The 22,980-nt window shown below is 43.7% G+C and overlaps 1 protein-coding gene across 4 annotated transcripts in view; it reads right to left on the bottom strand.

Annotated features, from left to right (window-relative positions):
• USO1 (USO1 vesicle transport factor) overlaps positions 1 to 22,980 on the bottom strand; it is a 73,917-nt gene that overhangs the window by 42,389 nt on the left and 8,548 nt on the right. For 2 of the 4 annotated variants that reach the window (XM_066574087.1, XM_066574088.1), the window contains exons 5-7: positions 14,228 to 14,269; positions 13,791 to 13,802; positions 9,550 to 9,650 (exon numbers count right to left, since the gene is read on the bottom strand). In XM_066574087.1, coding sequence (XP_066430184.1) covers positions 9,550 to 9,650; positions 13,791 to 13,802; positions 14,228 to 14,269 — 155 coding nt within the window. The remainder of the gene's footprint in view (positions 1 to 9,549; positions 9,651 to 13,790; positions 13,803 to 14,227; positions 14,270 to 22,980) is intronic. The other 2 variants (XM_066574089.1, XM_066574090.1) reach the window with 1 other exon arrangement.

Here is a 22,980-nt window from a genome sequence, read left to right as displayed (position 1 = left end):
ACCTTCTTAGCATAGCAAAACAGTAGCTTATATAAGGTGCGGGTTGCGGCTGCCACTGGTAGGTCTCCAACAAGCCCAAAGAGGCACACCCCAGGGTGCATGATCCTCGGGGCCCCCAGGTGAGACTCCATAAATACAAGAATGTTCCCCCAGTAGTCTCGCATGACACCACAGTCCCAGAACATGTGCATGATGGTCCCATCAGCAATTAAGCATCGGGGACAGGTCGCTGAGGGGAGCAGACCCATTACATGTAGCCTGGATGGGGTGTAGTATATACGGTGTAGGAACTTCACCTGGATAAGCCTATCTCTAGCACTAATCAAAGGAGGACCAGAGCTCGCCAATATGTCTTCACTCTCCTCCGCTAACAGATCAGGAATGTCAATGACCCACTTCTGGGTTGCCCTCTCCCTCAACAGGGCAAGACACTGCACCAAGTGGGCATAGAAACTGGACAGTGGTCTTACTAGGTTGCACATCTGTGCCAAGCCTTCCAACCGAGTCAGGGACATCGGTATGGACAGGCCCTGAAACTGAGCCCTGATTACATGTCGTAGCTGGTAGTACCTGAAATAGGAGTGCTCAGGCAGGTTGTAGATTTTCTGAAGCTGGAGGAAAGTGCAGAAGATGCCCTCACTGACTATGTCCGATAGTACATTAATACCATGAGCTCTCCAGAATGCAGACTCTGTAAAGCGCTGCAGGTGCGGCAAGTGTAGATTATCCCACAAAGGAGTATGTGGGGACCATGTGACTTCCACTACAGGGGTCAGCTGCAAGGCCTTGTGCCATATTTTAAGTGTTACCAGCATGGGGTCAGGTAAGGGGGCAATAAGAGAGAAGGGGCCATGCATCAGCAGACCCCACCACCCTGCGCTCCAGTCCCACCACCGGATTGTAATCCGATGAAGTCAGCCACCACCCAGCATACACCAACTGGCTGGCCAGATAGTAGTAGTAGTAGAAGTGGGCTAAGGCTAATCCTCCCCAGCTCACCGGGAGGCACAAGGTCTCCAATTTAATCCTGGGGGTGGAGCCTCTCCACAGGATACGCAGTACAATCCCACGAAGCGTGGGAAAGAATCTGGTTGGGACCAGGACAGGGGAGTTATGCAGGACATACAAAAATTTTGGTAGTAGCTTCATCTTTAACAAATTGACTCTGCCCACTAGAGTGATCGGGAGAGAGGCCCAACGCGTCACCATTCCCTCAGCCCATTTAAGGAGGGGAGCTAAATTAAGGTCAAAGAAGGTAGAAACCCTCACCGACACTCTTATACCCAAATAGGTTGTCTGAGCTGTCCAGCTTAGTGGAGCGGGCAAAGGGAGCTCAGCCGCCGCAGAGTCTATCACAATTAAATGGGTTTTGTCCCAATTGACCCGAATACCAGAATGTAGGCCAAATGTGTCAAAAATGGCGAGTGCAGAATCAAGAGAGGACTCTGGATCCTGAAGGAAGAGGAGGGTGTCATCAGCATATAGTGCTATGCGCTCTTCATAATTGTGAAGTTTAAATCCCTTTATTACCGGTGAGGTCCGGACCCGAATTGCAAGGGGCTCTATAGCAAGGGCAAACAGGGCAGGGGACAGGGGGCAACCCTGTCGTGTGCCTCTACCGAGGGGGAACTGGGCAGAAACATGGACATTGGTTTTGATACTGGCTACTGGGGAGTCATATAGGATCTTTACCCACCTAATAAATGCTGGCCCAAATCCAAACCGTTGCATCACTGCCCACAAGTACCTCCACTCTACTGAGTCAAAGGCCTTTGCCTGGTCTATAAATACCAGGGTGCGTTTCCCGCAGTTAGAGTGTTCATGTCAGATGGTCAAAAAGCCGCCTTAGATTCATGTCTGTACTTTTGCCAGGCATGAAGCCAGATTGGTCAGGGTGTATAATCTCATTAAGAACGGAGTTTATGCGAATCGCCAGTATTTTTGCCAAAATTTTAACGTCGTTGTGAAGAAGCGAGATGGGCCTATAGGAACCACAATCTGCAGGATCTTTTCCAGCTTTAGGAATCATGACAATTATGGCCTTGCGCATGGTGTCCGGCAGGGCACCATCTCGCAGAATAGAATTATATAGCGTTAGAAGCCGGGGAGCTAGGAAATCCGCATTCTTTTTATACCATTCCCCAGGGAGTCCATCCAACCCTGGCGATTTCCTATTGGGGAGTGACTTGATAGCATCCATTACCTCCTCTATACTCAAGTCCCCATCCAAATAAGTGGCACTACTTTGACTCAGCGCTGGGAAGGGGATATTACCAAGGTAAGCTATTAGCTGTTCATCCGAGCAGCTAAGTTTGGAAGTATAAAGATTACTATAGAAGTGGGCAAACGTTAGATTGATCAGTTTGGGATTATCCACCAGGGTCCCCAAAGCATCGCGCACCACCGTGATTGGCGGCAATGTCTGATCCTCCTTTGTTAAATAGGCCAACAAATGACCGTTCTTATCTCCCTGGTCAAAGACCTGGTGACGGGAGTAAAGAAGCTTCTTTTTGGTATACTCAGCAAGTAGTAATTTGTATTCCCGCCGTAGGTTATTTAAGTCCAGGTAGGCTTCTGGGGAAGGATCTGCTATGTGCCTGGCTTCCGCTGCAACAAGGCGGCGTTCCAGGTCCAATCGGGCAGCTTGCAGAGATCTTCTATATTCAGCAATGGCGGATGCAAAAGACCCCCTGGTAAAGGCCTTAAAGGCATCCCACACAGTCAGTTCTGAGGCAGTCCCCTCATTGACCTCCCAGTACATCCCTTCCTCCTGCTCAACATACTCATGTATCTCTCCCTGTGCCAGCCACAAGGGGCTGAGTCTCCACAAAGGGCGAGAGCCCTCCACACCAAGGTCAAGAACCAGCTGGAGTGGGGAATGGTCTGATACACCTCTGGGCAGGTAGGACACATCCCGCACCATAGGGAGACAGTCCAGGGAGCCAAAACACAGGTCGATACGGGAAAAGTAATTATATGTTAGGGAGTGACATGAATAAGCAGTGTCATGTGGGTGTCGCAGGCGCCATATTTCCTGCAGCAAGTAGGAGTCAGCCCACGTAAGCAACCTGGTTGATATAGAAGCAGCTGGAGCGAAACGGTCCGGCACCAGATCTAAAATAAGATTGAAATCCCCCATAAATATTATTGGGGCAGGTTCAAGCAAGACAACCTGGGTCATTACGTCAGTAAGGATTTTAACATCAGCGGGGGGCGGCAGATAAATATTGATTATCGTGAGGAGCCGGCCATAAAAGGTGCCCTGAAGGATCAGAAACCGACCCCCAGAATCAATGTGGATTTGTCGGAATACAAATTGGGCTGATTTAGCTACCAGCATGCTGACTCCTCTGGCATAGTTGGAATAAGTAGCGTGATACGCAGAGCCTATATTGGCCCTCTTAAGAGCCAGTATCTTTGAGCCCTGCAAATGCGTCTCCTGGAATAGTATGATGTGGGAAGAATTAACTTTCAGAAAGTTGAAAGCCAAGGCTCTTTTAAATTTAGAATTCAAGCCCCTAACATTCCAGGAGATCAACTTGAGATGCGTACTAGCCATTGTCATAGAGTTGGACATTGTTTGTGCAGAACACCCGCATAACACTGAAAGATGAGTCGCGCCAAAAAGGACAATAAAGCAGAATAGTTATCTTAGATGTATGAACCATAACAAAAACCCCTTCCCACCCTACCCATTCCCCCAAACTTAGGACAGGTTTGGATCCCATAATACAAAACTTTGTGAGGGGCGTTAGGCCTGCCCCAGAAAACCAACAAAGAAACTTAAAGGGGTTGTCCTGCGGCAGCAAGTGGGTCTATACACTTCTGTATGGCCATATTAATGCACTTTGTAATGTACATTGTGCATTAATTATGAGCCATACAGAAGTTATAAAAAGTTTTATACTTACCTGCTCCGTTGCTAGCGTCCTCGTTCCCATGGAGCCGACTAATTTTCGGCCTCCGATGGCCAAATTAGCCGCGCTTCCGCAGTCCGGGTCTTCTGCAGTCTTCTATGGGGCCGCTCGTGCAGAATGCCGGCTCCGTGTAGCTCCGCCCCGTCACATGCCGATTCCAGCCAATCAGGAGGCTGGAATCGGCAATGGACCGCACAGAAGCCCTGCGGTCCACGGAGACAGAGGATCCCGGCGGCCATCTTCAGCAGGTGAGTATGAAGACGCCGGACCGCCGGGATTCAGGTAAGCGCTGTGCGGGTTGTTTTTTTAACCCCTGCATCGGGGTTGTCTCGCGCCGAACCGGGGGGGGGGGGGGAAAGTCTGGGAAGATACGTACTGTTTGCCCTCCGACCTTGAATTTAAATGCATTTTTAAACATGGGTGCAGTTTGCTTTCCTAGATAAATGTACTAGTGTGAACTGGAAAGGATCAAAGAACATAGAAAAGTTACCATTTCCCCTATTATCTGAGTACAGAAGAATTCCAGGAGCACTCATTGAGCAGTCTCAATTCTTCAATAAACCCATATAGAACATAAAAATGTACACATTATGGCATTTGTCTACATAGTCAACACTTATCTTTTACAGTCTTGCTGCTCTTTCACCCTGCGGGAGGGTCAGCTTGCCTGTCCCTAATAATCCTTTTACAAGGGACGATTACGGGCCCAAGTGTCCCACTGTGTAAAGGCATAAACGTATGGCGGACAAACTAGCAAACAAATAGGCTCGTTTATGTGAGTATACACACTCTTGCTGTACATCGCGGCTTGTAAACTCGGAGACATACAGCAGATCGACAGCTGTACGGGAACGAACAATCACCCCAACAATTGGTCGTCCCCATAGAGCATATAGTCTGCCTATGCACATGGAGGTAACGGGTGCTGACTGACATGCTCATTGTTGGTCAGTGGTCACTAGAATGGGCAGATTACACTGTGCAACACAATTTCTGTAACAGATAAGCGGATGGGCGCTGAATTCAAATATGATATCAGGGGTTTTTTTTTACTGCCACGTAAGGTTTTCTAATTACGGGAAATAATGTAATCCAATTGCCGTTGTATTGGATTTTTTGGAAATATTCCTACACAATTAATCCAGTCGGCTCACCATTAACTTTGCTTAATAAAAAGAACAAAGTGATTGAGCAACTATTTCGCAATTACTGTTACACACCGTGTGCCGACTGACACTATAAGCGTAGGTTAATGTAACGTATAGGGTATGTTTTCATGTGGCGTAAACCCTGCGGATTGTCCACCAATAAGTTGTATTAATGAACTGTTTTTACAGGTTATTGGTTAGACTAAATAAGAGTCCAAATCCTAAAATAAAAACACGTTTGGTATTGCTGCGTCCGTAAAAGTCTGATCAAAGAACCGCATTATTTACCCCGCACGGTGAACGTCTAAAAAAAAAAATAAAAAAATTTAAGAACGCCAGAAGTGCGCTTCTTTGGTTATTCTGTCTCCAAGAAAAAAATGTAGGAAAAAAGCCATCAAAAAGTCGTATGTATTCCAAAATGGTAATATACTACAGGAAGTCCCACAAGAAACGAGCTCTTGCACAACTATGTGGACGTACAAAGTTATTCCACTCAGAAGATGGCGGCAGAAAATAATTAAAAAAAATATTAAAGGTCTTTGAAAAAAAAAAAAAAGAGTTGTAAAGCAAACAAACAAACAAACAAAAACTACATAGGTTTGGTATGGTAGTAATTGTACTGACCCATAGAATAAAGTTATCATGTCATTTTTGTTGCAGTTTGTGGACCGCAGAACAAAAGACTTCATTTTACTCCACTTTTTAAAGGTTTTTCAGTATATTATATGGTAGATTTAGTACCATTGAAAAATACAACTCGTCCCACAAACAAAGAAGCCCTCATACAGCTGCATCAATAGATAAATAAAGGAGTTACAAAAAAAAAAATTGGTCATTAGGGGGTTAAATAACTTGAAAATGAGACGAGCTGCTATTATTCAGTTTTACCGGTGTAATCAGCATGTTTTAACTTTACAGAAACATATACATTAGTTTCATAAATGTATCTTTTAAAAAAAAATTGTTGCACAGTGTTATCTGACCTTGTAGAAGTACCATTACTCTAAGGTAACAATTTCAACAGGATCTTTTCACTTACAGATTGTCACTAAGTGCCACCTTGAAAACAAGGTGTAAAAAGATTTATTTTCTGTCTGATAGGAGAGTTAAAGGGGTTGTCCCGCGGCGAAATCGAATTTTTTTTTTTCCACTTACCCCCGCATTCTGCCCTGTTAAAAAGAAAGCATTGGTTAGTTTTTAAAAATAGCATTTCACTTACCTGCATCAGCGTTCTGCAGCTTCTTCTTTTAAAGAGGGCGCCGCTGGTCTTCTCCCACGGTGCACCGTGGGTCTTCTCCCATGGTGCACCGTGGATTTTCTTCTCCTTCCTTGTGTTCCATTGCCGATTCCAGCCTCCTGATTGGCTGGAATCGTCACACGTGACGGGGCGGAGCTACGCGATGACGGGTAGAAGGGGCGGAGCCAGAACGCCGCTCGTGCCCGGACCGACCAGAAGGGAGAAGACCCTTCTGCGCAAGCGCATCTAATCGGGCGATTAGACGCTGAAATTAGACGGAGCCATGGAGAAGGGGACGCCAGCAACGGAACAGGTAAGTGAATAACTTCTGTATGGCTCATATTTAATGCACGATGTACATTACAAAGTGCATTAATATGGCCATACAGAAGTGTATAACCCCACTTGCTTTCGCGGGACAACCCCTTTAAGCTTCGGGTGGTTTCACATCTGCGTCGGGGATTCTGGTTTCCTTCTCCATTCGGGGAGCAGGAAAAGGGAATCCCCTGGCCGAAGAGCTCCGACCAAAGACGGAACTGAAAAGCACCAAATGGACCTCATTGACTATAATGGGGTCCGTTGGCTTTCCTCTCAGCTGCTAGGCTTCTGGTATTTTGTGTTGGATCTGTAACGGAACGTTCAACCGGAGGTTCCAATGCAGAAGTGAAAGAACTCTTGGGCCCAATGTCCATGGACGGATTTTATTTGCAGAATCCGCACGGTCACCCGCGCATAAGATCTGCAATTCAAAGTGCCCATAGGGAAGCATTGGCATTCGCAACTAAATTTAAACATGCAGATTTGATTTACGAATCATTTGATGTAGAAAACAGAATTGCAGCATGCTCCATTTCCGTGCGGACGGGCTCAATAGAAGTCAATGGGTTCTGACGATCTGCAGTGCATCTGCAAATACAATTGCGAATGCACTGCGGATTTGAAGGTTAAAATCAATTAACCCCTTCCCGCCCCAGGACGTACCGGTACGTCCTGGAAGCCTGGTACTTCCCGCAACAGGACATACCGTTACGTCCTGGGGATAGCGAGAGATCACATATGATCCTGCGCTATCCCGCAGCGGGAGCCGGCTGTCAGTCACAGCCAGCGTCCCGCTGCAACAGCGGGGGTGCATTGGAGATGCGCCTCCCGCTGTTAACCCCTTCCCTGCCGCGATCTAAGTAGATTGCGGCAGGGAAAGAGTTCACAGAGGGAGCGTGCTCCCTGTGTGTCTCCGGCCGACTCTCGCGATGTCATCGCGAGAGCCCGGCCTGCCACCATGGCAACAGGACGCCAGACACTGGCGTCCTGTATTGCCAATGCCTATGATCGCTGTATAAGCGATAAGGCATGGCAGAGCAGTAAGCTCTGCCATGCCTTATGACAGCGATCATAGGCATAGTGCTGCAAGTCTCTCAGAGGGACTCAAATTGTGTAAAAAGAAAAATGTAAAAAAAAATGTAAAAAAAACCCTTTTTTATGCTTTTTCTAATATTAGCATAAAAAAAAGGTAAAAAAAAAATTTTTAACCCCACATATTTGGTATTGACGCGTCTGTAACGATGTGTAGAAAAAGTTGAACACGCTTTTTATTTAGTACGGCAAAAAGCGTAACAAAAACGCTAAAAAACAGAGGCAAAATGCTAATTTTTAGCATTTTGCCTCCCAAAAAATGCAATAAAAGTGATCAAAAAAGCCGTACATTCCCCAAAATGGAACCAACAAAAACTACAGCTCATCTCGCAAAAAATAAGCCCTTATAGAGCTCCGCACATAGAAAAATAAAAAAGTTACAGGACTTTGAATGCAGCTATAGAGAAAAAAAAAGATTTCCAAAAAAAAAGGGTTTTTATTGAAAAAAAGTGTAAAAACCTAAAAAAAAAATATATATAAGAATTTTGGTATCGTTGTAATCGTACCGATCCGCAGAAAAAATTTAGTGTGTCATTTATGCTGCATGATTAACGCTGTAAAAAAAAAAAAATTTATATATATATATATATATATATATATATATATATATATATATGGCAGAATTGATGTGTTTTCTCTCCCTGTTATCATTAAAAAAAATTATAAAAGTTTTACAATATAGCCTACGTACCCAAAAGCGGCACCGATAAAAACTACAGCCCGCCACGCAAAAAACAAGCCCTTATACGGCCGCGTCGACGGAAAAATAAAAAAGTTATGGCTTTTGAAAAATGGAGATGGAAAAATACCAAAAATCGCTTGGTCCTCAACGGCAAAATAGGCCATGTCATTAAGGGGTTAAAGAGGTGAAGAAAAGGCTGGGATGCGGGGTTGCAGATTTTTTTCCACGGGGATGATTCGCAGTGCATCTGCACGGAAAAAACATTACATCCGTGATCTCCCACAAATGATTTCTGCTGGTCTCCCACTGCGGAAATCCACATGGGAAATTCGCTCCGCCCATGGACAAGAGGCCTGTCTGGAAGAAGCATACAGGACCTGCCAGTTCTTTAACATGAACTTCACCTGAGCTGTATTATGACTGGCAAGTATACCAGGACTGAGGATAGAGTATGCAGGAGGCTGGCAGGTAGGGAGGGGCGTAAAGAATGCTATGTGCTGTTAGAATACTTTAGTCATGAACATGGCATACTGAGATCTTTAGGCCACTGCTACAAGCATAGATTCTATATTGTAGTGCTCAAACCGCTCGGCACGTTCATTCACAGCATTCTAAAGTTGAAAAGGACTAAAGTTCCTCTGACTTTGGCAGAATACCAACCATGAATAGAAAATGAATGAGCTAGAGCCAAAGTTCCAAGTCTCCACACACGTTTTTGGGTACTCTCCTTAAGGAGACATGACACCCCTCCTGACCAACATCGCAGGCCTCTCACGAGCCAAGCCAGAAACTTGCTGCACACTGATGATGGGCAAACACCCCGAAACAGCTGTCTTTGTATGGTTTTCTATTCCCAATCATTGTTAAGAATTGTTAGAAAGTCAGATTTGACTTGCAGGAATGCTGCCATCCTATAGGTGGTGCTGTAGAAGTATTGTACCATCTTTCTTATGGTATTTGCATCCATGCATGCATAATATATATATATATATATATATATATATATATATATATACACACACACACACACACACACACACACACACACACACACACATATATATATATACATGCATACATATATACACACACAGCTAGTTCGAAGTTCTCTTTACTCTAGGCCTTCTTTTCAGCTGAAGGCAAACAAAGACTAACCTCTAAAATGGATAGTAACATTGTGACATTGTCTTGTTGTTTGATGAACATTTCTGTGAACTGGACTCCCAGGTCGTCCGTCTGTACTTGTTGGTTCTCTTCTGTAAACGGAATTAGAAAAGTATTAGGATGAGAATGGTAGGTGACCAGAAACAAGAAATTTCTTGGTATCGCAACCAAGCAACAGACCTTGTTAATAATCGTGAAGTAAGGGATTGCACTAAGTGGTGCTATAAAATAACGTCCTTGGGAAAAAGCACCCTGTCTCCTACACCTTGTGCCCCTCTTCTTCTCCAGTATGGTTTTAGTAAGTAGGCACATGATCTATCCCCATCTGTCTTATTTAACAGACTCTGCTGATGTCTCATATTAGGCACCAGCAGAGTCTATGGGGAGCAGTGTTCACTGGAATTGTGCTAGCTGCTATCAGGCTGCTCTCACGCATGCATTCACAAAATGGCGCATTCAAAATCTTTTATGTTTTTTTAACACACCCCATCATTGTGATGGGTGATGAGGTGCATTAAAAAACATGGTTTCAAAGACGTGTAGGAAGGGTTGAACATTGATTTGCAGGAATGCTGCCATCCAATAGGTGGCGCTGCGGAGGTATTGGAAATACCTACATATTCCTATTTGGAAATATATTTCCCAGAGGAGCATGAATGGCCTTATATGTCTCACTCACTTTCTAGGTGCTCTCCTTAAGGAGTGAGGAGCCCCCTCCCGAGCCACACGAAGAAAATGATGCGGCAGCATCCAAGTTGCTAAATTCAAAATTCTTTATTCTCCCATGACATATAAAACAGAAGGTTTTGAAAAAGCTTGAAAATGACCATTCGAGTCGAAACGTTGCTCAGTATCTTGAAAAAGACCATCCAAGTGGAGACGCCGCTGCCTTCTGTTTTGTCTGCCATGGGAGAGTAAAGAATTTTAAATTTACCACTTTGGATGCTGCCGCATCATTTACGTTGTTTGGATCCAGTGAGGAATACATTCAGATTCCTGGCGGCTGATGCATGTAGATAGTCCGACCAAACAGTGTCGTGAGGAGTGGTGGTGCTGGGCATTAATTATATTTATTTACCCCTCCTGACCCACATCATAGGCCTCTCACTAAATAAGCCAGAATCCTACTGCACACTGATGAGGGGCAAAACCCCGAAACAGCTGTCTGTGTATGAACTCTGACTTGGTTTTCAATTCCCAATCATTGTTGCATAGACCTGTATAAAGGGTCAAACATTGATTTGCAGGAATGCTGCCATCCAATAGTTGGCGGTGCAGAAGCCTTGTTGCATCTTCGTTATTTGCATATTTCCCAGAGGAGCATGGTTGGCCTTATAAGTCTCCTCACTCGCCTTCTAGGTGCTCTCCTTAAGGAGTGATGATACTCCACCCAAAAAGTGCTAAAAATGCACGATAATCGAGCAGACAGCACTCGAAGCGCAGGTCTACGAAGCCCCATTGAAATCAATGGAGGCGCTGTACTGCGATTAGCACGGCATTTAAACCACAGCGGTAAAAAGCGGGCTGTCTGAGAGCGGTCTTAATGTGCAAACCAAATAAACCACATATCAGGCCGAATTTAAACATTGATTCTCTGACATTTTATTACATGTAAGAACCCTATTGTACAATAACTTCAGTACATCAGACCCATTATTTGACAGATGTATTAAAGCAGACCTACTAAAATAGGTTTCTATGCAGATTACAAAAAAACCCTTAAAAGAACGTTAAACATAGAAAATACACAAAAATTCAGAGCAATTTCTCCCGCTTTCCATTGATCGTATTTTAGATTGCTATCAAAGCTGGGAACTAGATAATAGAACTCTTCTATGTTTGTCCAGAGGCGCCAGCTATTCCTCATCCACCTCCTCCTCACAGTCCTGCAACTAGTTATAAAACACCTGGAAAATAGTCCAGTAGTGGGAGAGTTGTCCTAAAATCCTAAAATATCCATCTTATGGGTGCGTTCACATGTGGCGGAAATACTGCTGGTCCGCACCAAAATCTGCAGGATTTCTGCCTCAAACCTGCACCACTGGGGCGGATTGTGAATCTGATTCAGCCGTGGATCCGCAGCAGTTTTCTGACTTTACAGCAAGTAGAAGCAAGTAAGCTACAGCAGGTAGTAGCAGCGACTCGGGGGGGGGGGGGGGGGAGGGAGTAAAAGATACTCAGCAAATCCCCGTACGTTTCTTCCGGCAGAGCGCCACTTGCTGCAATACCTGGTACCGCTAATGAGCGCTCTTCTGCATCCCCTGACCAGTGTTCATGACTTAATAGGCAGTGTGACAGAAGTCTAATGACAACTGGGTGTGCCTTCTGAATCAATAGTCCACGAAAACACTGATTGGAATGCCAATTTGTTTATCTAGAGTATTTATCACCCACAATTAGCTCACTTCTAGCGAACCATCAAGTATCAGCCCGGGCACAAACAGGGGTTAGCAGGAATTTAACTGGCTCCATTTGGTGGACAAATTTTGCCCAATCTTCCCCAACTTTCATTGGCGTTTTCTTGTTAATTGGCCTGTTGACTAATTTGAAGGCAGAGCTCACGTTAATGCCAAAGACACCAAACCAACTAGCAGCACACAAACATATGTCCTCCAAGGAAGAACAAGGCGGCTGGGGGAATTCTGGAGCACTTAGATATTGTTGCTGGAAACTGCAAATTTTAATATTTAGGGTTTAGGATATATCATGTTAACGTTTAGTGGTTCTTGACACATTTATTGCAAGGGGAGCCACGATGGACTAGCACCAGATGGAAACATCCAACTATGTCCTTCCTCGCTGTGATCAAGCTGAATGAATACTTTTATTTGTGACATGACTATAGTTTTTCATTCATCTGACATTCAATCATCAATAAAAGTATAATGATTTGGTATTAATCAAAATAATGTCAGATTACTTAGAAAATGACCAGACAAAGCACTTACAGGTGCTCTGCGCTTTGGCAATATACACACACACACAATATATACTTATGTATATTATGTATGAGCATTCCAATAATAAAATCAGGCAAGACAAGAGGTTAAAATCTCAAGAAGCCACTGAGAACACGTGGAGGAAAATTTATGAAACTGTTGAAAAGGATAACGTTATTTGTTGCCCATAACAACCAATCACAGCTCAGCTTTCACTCCTCATAATGCTCTTGGAAAATCAAAACTGCATCACGATTGGCTGCTCTTGGCAACAAAGACAGTTTTACTTTTAGTAAGCTTCATAAATCTGCCCCATGGTGCCATATAGAACAGATGCTATTTGACTGATTGGTTCATAGAAAAGTCAAAATTGTTATTGGAATGTGCTATCTGAAGACTGTCGGCCATCTTGAACAGCTGAAAGTGGGACCCGCAACCAGTGGATGTGGGGCACATCTGCAGAGAACAAGAGTAGGTAATATAACTGCCCATCCAGTCCCAGAACAAAACTTTGTTGCAGGATTGAAGTGTCTCTTAAATTCACCTAGAACTATAACTGGTCTGAGATCTCAGCATTAAAAGGGGTATTTATGACATATTCCACAAGATATGCCATAAAAGTTTGATAGTCCCAGAGGGAGCCACATCTATCTTGAAATCTGAGCCCACTCTTCCCCAGACTGGCTGTACGCAATGGCCAGGGGTTTTCCAGAAGTTATGGAAACAGTTGAGTAGGCTGACTTATGCAGTTTCTGTAACGCCTAGAGAAGTGAACAGGAGTTATGAAGACAGTGTAGCATAGTATTTTCTTCTATGGGAGTTACGGAAACAGTAGTGCAGCCCTCTTGGCCGTTTCTGTACCAGTAGCCACATGGGCCACGGTATACAGAGGTGCATTCTCATCTTGTGTGGCGCAGAGTGTTAAGGCAGCAGAAATGCAGTCCTAAGCTCTCACTCATGAAGGTTGCAAGTTCAGGTAGCCGGCTCAAGGTTGACTCAGTCTTCCATCCTTCTGAGGTCGGTAAAATGAGTACCCAGCTTACTGAAAGCGCTGCAGAATAAGTTGGCGCTATACAAATAACAAGATTTATTTTTTTATTTATGTTGGTCGTGATAAACCAAGACGGGAATACTGCTTTAAAATGCAAAGAGGCCAAAAAGTTTTTAATTTTAATGGATTAGTTCAGTGGGGTAGAAATGTTAGAGTAACCAAAGAGAAAGCTAGACCAACACCAGGGCAGTTTAAGAGAATGCGGGATGAGGACTGAAACACCATGCAAACACTCATTTTACCTTCAGATTCGGCTGCAAAGACATGAAAGAAAGAAAGATGAAAAGTTTACAAACACGAGGAAGATAAAACAAAGGCTATAATTAACAACGTAACACATCCAGTGATGATTGTAGCATGCCAGGTTAATAAAGCAACATTGTATCAGATACTATACTCGGCATTCCAATGCTGCAACACATTTATATATCCACTGTGGCTGGCAAAGCAGAAACAGAAGGCAATTTGAGTTAACAGTGTAGCTACCATCTAATGCTACAAGAAGCATAAATGTCATTTTACAACAACGTACATCGGGGAAAAATTTAAAAAAAAGGAGCGACTGAAATGTCCAACATGATGCTGCAGCGGATGGTAAGTCATGCAAGGGAGGTCACTGGACCAACAGAAGCAGCCTGTCTGTTTGCCGGAAGCACGGTTTTCATAGGTGGTAGTTCACCTACATCTCTGGGGAGGAGGCTCCATGGAGGGAATCGGCCAACTGTATGAATAATTTGGTACAGGAGTGGTAGGGGGAAACACAAGGGAGCAAAATCAGCGCAGTAGAGAGTAAATGGCCACTTCCTGAACGTATAAACACTGACATAGCTAAATAAATCGTACATCCTATCACAGTGATGGCGAGCCTTTTAGAGACTGAGTGCCCAAACTGCAACCCAAAACCAACTTATTTATCACAAAGTGCCAACACATCACGGGGCGGGGCTTATTACGACAAATGATTTTTTACCTCCGTCGCTATAAAAAGGACAGGGTCGCTTCAAAATAAACAGCGTGCAGATTTTGACTGCTTTTTGGATGCGGAAACGTTGCAGAATTTGCCACGGAAATTTCCGCTGAGGACATTCTGCAGCATTTCCGCCACGTGTAAAGTGACCAGCAGTGACAGTGACCCCCATAGCGGCCCCAGCGGTAACAGTGACCCCCACAGCGGCCCCAGCGGTAACAGTGACCCCCACAGCGGCCCCAGCGGTAACAGTGACCCCCACAGCGGCCCCAGCGGTAACAGTGACCCCCACAGCGGCCCCAGCGGTAACAGTGACCCCCACAGCGGCCCCAGCGGTAACAGTGACATCCCACAGTGACCCCAGTAGTAATAGTGCTCCCCCGAGAGCCCTCCTACTCAAGGAAGCGCCGCTGCTGGCGCTGATCCCAGCTGCACACTGACGTCAGTGTGCTGCCGGACGCCTTCTCCTCCCTGCTCTCACGGAACCCAAGAGGAGACATCAGGGGAGGGAGAATGAGGATCCCGGCTGCACACTCATGTCACAGTGTTCACCGGGATCAGCGCCTCGGTATTCACTAACGTGGTGAGCAGCCGACGGAGGCGTGTGCCAGCAGGGAGGGCTCGGTGTGCCGCCTCTGGCACGTGTGCCATAGATTCGCCACTACTGTCCTATCAGGTCTGCAGACAACTTGAAGATGCCCTAAAAGATGTAATCCTTATTAGTAGCACCTGCTAACCAGCACAAAGGCCCCTCTTTGCACCCACATTTTGATGCACTCAAAAGGCAAATCAGGGGACAAGTGACCTGGCCTTTCGCTGCAACCCCCGAGATAGATTAGAACAGAGATCTCCGCTTTGAACCCCCTACACGCCGCAATCTATTCATTCTTTTCATTGTTCGGCCCTGTCTAAAAGCTGAACAACAGAAAAACCACCAAAAAAGTGCTGGACCCTAATGGCATTGGAACTACCCCATGCACTATTTTGGGGACTGTATGACTTCTAGTATTTTACTAGACAAAATACCATAGCAAAGCATGCTGCACTATTTTGCCCAGTATTTTGTGTGGGATGTTGTTAGGTGCTCCAAATGAAGTTCCTAATGTAGACATGAATAACCTCACATGCACATTTTGACAAAGATGGTAATGCAGATTTCACACAATGAATATAAAAGGGAGGTATCCACAAATATAAATTAGTGACAAGTCCATAAAAGAACAGACATGCTGCAGATAACAGAATCTGCAGAAAATATGCAGAAATCCTGCCGCAGGCGAGTTCACTCTAACCATTTTTATCCAAAATTATCAGTCCTTATAGGGTACGATTTCACTTCCTTTTTTCACTTATGACCTCAAACTCTGCTTTCTAAAGACTTTTGATAGGTCATAGGAACATGTCAAAAGCTTTGACTGTTGGAGATCTGACTACCGAGACCCCAACCGATCACTAGAAGCAAGCTAGCTGACTGTGAGCTAGTAGTGACAGCGTTTCAGCTGGCTCGTTCTATTAAATGGTAAGGGGTCTCAGCAGCCCGACCACAAGCAATCAAAACTTCTGACATGTCAAATTTTTGGGAAGCACAGTTACACTTTAACTCTTTAAGGATGGGACCCTTTTTTTCCCCCCTCGACAACTTTAAAAAAAATCATAACTCCTATTTATCCATCAACGTAACTGTCTGCAGGTTGTTTTTTTTGCGGGAAGAGTTGTATTTCTTAATGGTACCATTTAATATACCATATAATGGACTGAAAAACTTTAAAAAAAAATTTAAGTGGAGGGAAATGGGAAAAAAAAATGAAATTCTGCCAACATTGGGAGAAGGGGTTCTTGTTTCTACAGTGCACACAATACAGCAAAACATGATAACTATGGTTCTATGGTATGGGTCAGTATGATTACTATGATACCGATCATACTATATAGATTTTTTGCCGTACTTTTTTAAGAGTAATACAGCTTTAAGAGAAAAAAAAAAAAATTTAACTTTCTGCACATAGTTGTGCGAGGGCTCATTTTTTGCGGGACGTCCTGTAGTTTCTATTGTTACAATTTTAGCATATATACGACTTTTTGGTCGCTTTTTATTACATCTTTGATTACTGTACAAAAAAAAAAAAAAACTATTTTGGCATAGTTACTATCTTTTTCTGATGACATTTGTGGTCCATGATAAATAATGGGCTACTTTGATAGATAGGGCTGCTATGGACGCAGCAATACCAAATGGGTTTTTTTGTTTTGGGGTTTTAGATTTTTTTAAATTATAAACATGGCAAAGGGTTTTCTGTAAAACTTATTCCCTTTTATTTTTTTAAATAAAGTTTTTAAACTGATTTTTACATTATTTTAGTCCCTATAGTAAACAAACTTGCGATGGTTTGATTACTCCTACCGGATTTTAAAGTAATCTTTCAAGCCCACATCACAGGCATGGCTTGATGGGCAATATGCCATGGTAACTCTGGGAGCTTTCAGAAGGCATCCAAGCTGCCATGGCAACCATTCAACATGATGCAATCTCATCATGGGCGACCATTTAGAACCACCAAACATTGATTGGGCCATACGAATGCTCTGTCAGAATTTTCAACGTAATTTCAAGGGTTAGCAGCTTTTAAAACATCCTTGAAGATATAGGCAAGGACTGCCTGAATGTTTACAGTCTGTGGGAAGTCCTGAAGTAGTCGAAGGAGTTGTCCGCTCTGTTTTACAGTTGGTCTTTATTTAGTAACAGAATTGTACTGCGACCAACAAATAGATCTGTTTGGTTATACATGAAAGATACAAGCACTAGGGTTGACCGAAGCAACCGATACAATCCAACATTTTTCTCTAGCAGTATTGGGAAGGGATTGGTTAGTATAGAAGCAACAGCTTTCATGTGTAGGCTATACGGCGCCATCTGCATTTGTCCACAATGGGTCATGTCTAAAGACCTATTTAGACAACGATTCTCGCTCAAAGCCATCTTTTAAACGATAACCGTTGCGTCTGAATGCACGGGCATCGTGAAGTTGTCGTGCACGATTCGTTTCTCGCTCTTATCAGCGGTGCATGCTGTTAGATAAGTCGGCAGCGGGGATAAGATTCTTTCAGCTCGTGTCCCGCTGCTAGTTCACAGCGGGACGTGAGCCGTAAGCGCGGAGAACAATGCAGCTCTTTTTGGTTATGCAAAACAGCTGTATTGTTCGCTGAGTGATAGCAGTGTCACGCTCCGCCTACATAGCTCTTAAGTTGCTACTTAGCTACTATAGACTATGCAAACACGAGTGTTCAAAACTGTCAGTCAAACTGTCCTCTTTCAGCGTAAATAGGGTTTTAAGCAAGCCCTGTCCTAATAGTGATTTCCCCAAAAAGGCCCTCTTCTTATTTTCACATATTTTTATGCCTACCAACTAATTGTTCTAGGCTCCAAACATAAATCTGTCCCATTATACATGGAACCTTTACTTTCCTCTGAATTCTTCAGCAGATTTGCCATTTGGGAGTAAAGCATAGCACAGGATGAGACTACACAAGGGTAATTTGTAGTATGTAACCACGGAGACACATAAGTGTGTAGGAGCTGTGTATACAATCGGAGGATATGTTTGGATACAATTTGGAAAATTGCTTCTTTTTTATATTCAAGACCAACTGGATTACTAAAAGTTGCCTTTAATATCTATCTACTAACAGATTAACATTGGGCGCTTGCATGTATAAGTCCCTTTGCACAACAGCGTCATGGTTTCTGGTCATTATCGGAGCCATGATAGATGTGTTGTGATCTAACTAGGATTGAATCTGTAGACTTTCCATATTTTAACCCCTCAGTGACCCTCCATACATCTTTTTTAGCTGGTCAATAATGGGCTTTATTCTGATGCATACACTTTTTTACAGCACTGCATCAGAATACTGGCACAGGAACCCCAAGTCGTTAGGAAAGGAGGCCCGGCTGTCTGGTGTCAGTCCGGCCCCTGTTCTAACAGCAGGGTCCAGAGAAACTGATGATCCCCGCTGTTTAACCCTTTACATGCTGTGGTCAATGCAACTGCAGCATGTAAAGGACTGAAAGATGGATGGGGCTCCCTCCCTGCCATTGGACCCCCACAATGTGATTATAGGGTTTTGATGGGTTTCTATGGCACCCAAAGGCTAGAACATGGCTTCCATGTCTGCCATTTACAGGGGCCAATGAGGCTTAACCTCTGGCTGAGCCTTATAAACCAATTTAATGCATTGCTATAGTAAATTGTAGTAGCGTATTATGTTGGTGTTGGCCATTTAGTTATTCACGACCCTTGGCGATCCTAAAGGCTCCCTCCATGTTTTTCTGTTTTGCACAGTTTTTTTTCAGTTTTTTTCTATCCATGCCAGTATCGGCTTTGTATTATACCAGTGATCAAAGACCGTTACATTCAAGTCCTATGTTGGGACAAATATAAAAAGTAAAAGAAGTGTATGCACATGTAAAAAATAAAATACAAAAAATAAAAAAATAAAAATCACAAATCTGGTATCGCCATAAAAAGGTTGTTTTTTGCAAGAAAAAGTAGCAAGAAATTAAAAATCTATCTAAATTGGGTCTGAATTTACCTAATAATTTATATTGCAAGGTAACCACTGTAAAAAATAAAAACAGACAATAACAGAAATGCAGGTTCGGTTAATGATTCCGCTGTAAAAAGTGGACTAAAAGGTGATCAAAATGTTATAAGTTGATTATAGTTTATATGTGAAAAAACAGGCCCTGATAAAGCGCCATTGATGGAAAAATAAAAAGGTTATGGCTCTTGGGATGCGGCATTACGGAAGCAAATCTTTAAAAAAAAAAAAGTAAAAAAGAAGCATTTTTAGTGTACAAAAACAGCAAAAAAAAAAAGAAAAAACGGATTTAGACTTGGTATTGCTGGAATTGTGCTGACTAACAGAGTAATGTTACCTTATTATGTATTCTGGATGCTGAACACCATAACAGTAGAATAAGATAATGGTGGAATTACTTTTTTCTTCCTAATCCCAGCTAAAAAATATAAAGTTGTACAACACATACCCAAAAGAGATGCCATTAAAATATATAACTGGTCAAAGAACAAACCATCATATGGCTTGAATAGTGGATCCTTTCATTATAATCCATCTGTGATTAAATAACTGCTTAAAGGTTTTCTACAGAACAGGAAGTGTCAAACTATTACTAGGCTAAGTGGACACAACGTTTTACGATTCAGAATTAAAAAAATAAATAAAAATTAACACATGACTAGAGATGAGCGAGCGTACTCGGCCACGCCCATTTTTCACTCGAGCACCGCGGTTTTCGAGTACTTCTCTACTCGGGTGAAAAGATTCGGGGGCGCCGTGGGTGAGCGGGGGATTGCAGAGGGGAGTGGGGGGGGAGAGTTAGAGAGAGAGAGAGCTCCCCCCTGTTCCCCACTGCTACCCCCTGCTCCACCACGCCATCCCCCGCTCCCCGACGCCCCCCGAATCTTTGCACCCGAGTAGCCAGGTACTCGAAAATAGCGATGCTCGATCGAGTAATTACTCGAAACGAGTACGTTCGCTCATCTCTACACATGACACATTCCCTTTAACCTTAAAGAGGTTGTCCCGCGCCTAAAGAGAAAAAAATTTTTTTGCCCAGTTCCCCAGTACCTGTAAGGAAATACTGCTGCCAGGTGTTATTAAAAAAAAAAAAAAAAATTCCCTTACCTGAATCCCTGTTCAGCAACTTTAAAAAATCTTCTCCCACGGTGCACTGCGGGTCTTCTCCCATTGTGCACAGTGGATGTTCTTCTGCTGTCTGCGCTCCACTGCCGATTCCAGCCACCTCATTGGCTGATCGGCACCATGTGACAGGGGCGGGGCTACGCAATGACACTGAGAAGGGGGAGGAGCCAGGACGCAGCTCGTGAGCCCGGACCATCCAGAAGAGGATTCCTCTCCGCGCAACGCGACTGTTGCGGCGACCAGAGGAGCAGTTTGGTCGTCGCCATGGAGACGGGGACGCCAGCATCGGGAGGGGGTAAGTATATAACTCCTGTATGGCCAATATTTAATGCACGATGTATATTACAAAGTGCATTAATATGGCCATACAGAAGTGCATAACTGCACTTGCTTCTGCGGGACAACCCCTTTAAGAGATTATAACTGGAAAAACCTTCCTGGAAACGTCACCTTTTTTAATTGCATATTATGAATTTATGTCTCATAAAAATATTTGGCGCATTACTCAGTTGCTTTAAGTCCATGTTTAACCGGTTAGTGACATAACTAATTTTAACCTAATTTTAATATTAAGAACCAGTTTACAGTTTCCCCTTTTGTGTTTCAGCAGTCACACCTTTTTATTTTGGTGTTATTTTTATGTAGCTGTAGACCTTGTATTCTGTGGAAAGAGGTTTAGTTCTTATAAGAACCAATTTCAGGTACATATAATGTAGTCAATGACTTCTCTTAATTTTTTGAGGTTGGGGCAATGGAAAAAAGCAATTTCAGCATAGTGTTTTTGGATTTAGTTGGGCAGTGTTCACCATATGGTATAAATATTATGTTAGCTTCATTCATACATCAGTCAATATGATTGTGACAACCCCATTTTATAGAGGTTTTATAAGCTTTTACTACTTTTGCACAATATAAACTTTTTTTTTTTCTTAACCCAAAAAGACTGTGTGTCACCACATTTCAAGACTAGAGCATTTTTAGTTTTCAGTTGACAGAGCCTTAGGCCTCCTTCCCACGGACGGATTTCCGGCGCGTAATACGCGGCGAAAATCCGCCGCGTTGCCCGCAGCTATTAGGTTCTATTGAACCTAATAGCTCAATGCTCACGGTGCGGAATTCCATCGCGGAATTCCGCACCGTGAAATCACCCGACCTCACCCGCGGCATGCACTATTTGCCGCGGGTGTACGCGCAGACGGCTTCCATTGCAGTCAATGGAAGCCGTCCGTCACGCTATCTTCCGCTGTAGCACATATGAGCCCGTCACGGCACCCCCCAGAGACCCCAATACTTACCTGCGAATTCGACGTCATATGAGCCCATCACGGCGCCCCCCAAAGACCCCAATACTTAGCTGTGGATCCGGCGTCTTCCGTCCCGCATGACGCTTCGGCGCGCATGCGCAATAGAGCACGTGACACGGCCACTACGTCACATGACGCGGCTGGCGGTGGGCGGGGAAGCGGTTTCACGCTATCTTCCGCTGTGCTACAGCGGAAGATAGCGTGACGGACGGCTTCCATTGACTGCAATGGAAGCCGTCCGCGCGTACACCCACGGCAAATAGAGCATACCGCGGGGGAGGTTGGGTGATTTCACAGTGCGGAATTCCACTATGGAATTCCGCACCGTGAGCATTGAGCTATTAGGTTTAATAGAACCCAATAGCTGCGGGCAACGCGGCGGAAATCTGTCCATGGGAAGGAGCCCTTATGCGGTCTTGTTTTTGCAGCATGACTTGTAGTTTTTATTGTTACCGTTGTGAGATATATACAACTTTTTGATAACTTTATTCCCGTTTCAGGCTAGCAAGATAAACACAAAACTAGCTAGTTTTTTTAAAAAAACAGAAGTTACTGTCCTGGCTAAATAATGTAATGTTTTATAGTACAGGTTGTTACAGACGTGGAGAGAGCAATTGTATGTAGTTTTTCTTTTGTTATTTTTGTTTAAGTCTTTTTATTTTTTCAATATTTAAAACACTGAGTAAGGGGGGGGGGGGGGATTAAAAGGACAAGCAGGATAATCACACAATCATAGGTTGTTCTCAGCAGGCTGCTCGTACCTCCTCCATTCTGCACAGAGACGGTCATACTAGTTGTAAATTCAGTATTTCCGACCCCACTTTAACTGAGTGTAGCTTCAGTTCTAGTTGACAGAACTGGAGTTACAGTCGTTAGAAGTAAAACAAGGTCTGTACACCCAAAACTGTAATGTCCTCTGCCTTTTGAATGAACAGAACTTGAAGGTTAAATTGTAAAGTTACAGCATGCTAGATTTAAGGCTTCAAAGGGATCAGTGATCCTTATGAAATATATATTTCATGCTCATTCATATAACGCAGTTTCACACGCACTTTGCTTCTATCTCCATACGTTTGTGTACTTGCTGTACATCTTAATACTTTGATATAAGTGTTATGTTTTGATGAGGACGGGACGCTCCCAGAGGGATCAAAGATCATTTCATGCAGCTACTGCCCAAGAGATAGGGAAGAATGTTTTGCCATCAAAAAAGAACAAGGATTGTATATACATAATATATACACTTTGTAAAAAATCCATCAGATAACAAGTTGTCATTTTTCAGCAAAACTCGTCCTGCAGTTCCATCTCAGGCAAATATGCAAATGATTAGAGTTGAGGTTATTTGATGAACGGTCCTGCTGCCCGAGGCCCTATAAGTGGTTCCCCCTTGGCCTATAAAAGGCTCTCGGAGGCTCCTTGTGTGTAGTGACCTCT

This window comes from Eleutherodactylus coqui, chromosome 7 (genome assembly GCF_035609145.1).
Source record: "Eleutherodactylus coqui strain aEleCoq1 chromosome 7, aEleCoq1.hap1, whole genome shotgun sequence".
NCBI lineage: Eukaryota > Metazoa > Chordata > Amphibia > Anura > Eleutherodactylidae > Eleutherodactylus > Eleutherodactylus coqui.
This window is presented reverse-complemented; position numbering and strand designations above follow the sequence as displayed.